Here is a 1,869-nt window from a genome sequence, read left to right as displayed (position 1 = left end):
ACAATACCTGTTTGAGGGTTGTTATGATAGCAAAGAAAAAGAGTTCTATGAACTCAAAATGGGTAAGTTAACCAATGAATAGTGTGTCACCAAATTTTTGGAACTGTTGAGGTATGTACCATATCTCAAGGACGAGAAAGATAAGATACAGAGGTTTATCAGCGGGCTGCCTATGGAATTTAGAGATAAAATTGAATTGTTGGAACCTCAAACCCTGAAGGATGCTTCAAGAATTTATGGCACTGCTATGAACAAGAAAAACACAGACCTAAGATTAGGAGCAACTGGATGACAAAAATAAATGCTAGATTTAATAAGGTTTGACCCAAGAAAGACCCAGACATGAGGGAATTAAGGCACCTAGCTCAGACACGACAATTTCAACAAAATACCAATGTTGCTAACAAGAAAAATGTACAACAATCAACGACAACAAAACCCAGGTTTGAAGGCTGAGAACCACTCAAGTGTTGGACCTATGGTGGGTTTCACAGGAGAAGAGATTGCCCACATCAATAAAATGTTGGACCAAAGACCTACAACACTCAGGAGGAAAGCACAATGGGAAAAATAACTTAGAGTATGCCTAGAGTTTATGCAACAATGGATAATCACCAAGCAAATAACAAGGCATCCATCATTGAGATGGAAGGTAAGCTACAACAACAAGTCATTTCCATTTTAATTGATCCATGTTCCAATTATAGTTATATCAGTCCAGAAATTATGGAGAAGTGTGGATTGGGCAAGGAGTTGCATCAAGAACCTTGGTTGGTTAAATTGGAAACAAGCATAAGGAGAAGAATCAACCATTGGGTAAAGTCGTGTGAAATTGAGCTCAGTGGCATGGACGTGGTAGCCCACATGAATATGTTATCATTAGGTGGGTATGACTTATTATTGGTAATGGATTGGCTGTACTTACATCGGACCAAGGTAGATTGCTATGAGAAAGAAATAGAATGCTTGGATGAGCAAGGAACAAAAAGAGTGTTGCAAGGCAAGAGGAAACCCATATCAGTGAGGCTAATCACTTCCATGCAAGCCAAACACAACAACAGGAAAATATGCATGTTGTTTGCAGTACAAGTTTTCCAGAGTGAGGAAGCTGATAGAAGATCAAAGGACAAGGAGGCTGAATTACTTCAAAAGTACCCTGTTTTGCAACAATATGCAGATGTTTTTCCAGTGGAGGTTCCTGGATTACCTCCTCACAAGGAGATATATTTCTCTATCGAACTGGTGCCAGGAGAAACACCAACATCCAAGGCTCCATATAGAATGAGCATGCCAAAATTGGTTGAGCTCAAATTACAACTGAAGGAGATGCTCGACAAGGGTTACACAAGGGAAAGCATGTCTCCTTGGGGAGAACCAATATTATTTGTAAAGAAGAAAGACGAAATCCTTGGATTGTGCATTGATTACATTCAACTAAAGTAACCATAAAGAATAGGTACCCATTACCAAGGATTGATGATCTCTTTGACCAGTTAAGAGGAGCAGTAGTTTTCTCCAAAATTGACTTAAGGTCAGGCACATTTCAAGTGAGAATTAAGGAGGAAGATACCCAAAAAACTGCCTTTAGAACAAGATATGGGCACTATGAATTCGTAGTGGTAGCCATTGGACTCACTAATGCCCCAACCACATTCATGTGCCCGATGAACAGAGTACCACGTCCATACTTGGATAAGTTTGTCATAGTGTTTGTTGCTGACATTTTAATGTATTAAAAAATAGAAGAATAAAATGAAAATCATTTGGATGTGGTGTTACAACTATTGAGAGAAAATCAAATCTATGAAAAGCTCAATAAGTGTGACTTCTTCCAGCCACAAATACACTATCTAGGGCACATCTTCTCTA

At 38.8% G+C, this 1,869-nt stretch overlaps 1 protein-coding gene across 1 annotated transcript; it reads left to right on the top strand.

Annotated features, from left to right (window-relative positions):
• Positions 1-603: 603 nt before the first annotated feature.
• On the top strand, positions 604-1,443 carry LOC149167145 (uncharacterized). The gene has a single exon (XM_089430382.1). It carries the CDS (start codon positions 604-606, stop codon positions 1,441-1,443), a length of 840 nt encoding a protein of 279 aa, XP_089286508.1.
• Positions 1,444-1,869: the final 426 nt, after the last annotated feature.

Source organism: Pinus tabuliformis, chromosome 5_1 (assembly GCF_031772625.1).
Source record: "Pinus tabuliformis cultivar Carrire ecotype Pingquan chromosome 5_1, CPIR1, whole genome shotgun sequence".
Lineage (NCBI taxonomy): Eukaryota > Viridiplantae > Streptophyta > Pinopsida > Pinales > Pinaceae > Pinus > Pinus tabuliformis.
Note: the sequence above shows the minus strand (reverse complement) of the source record. Positions and strands in the feature narration are given on the sequence as shown.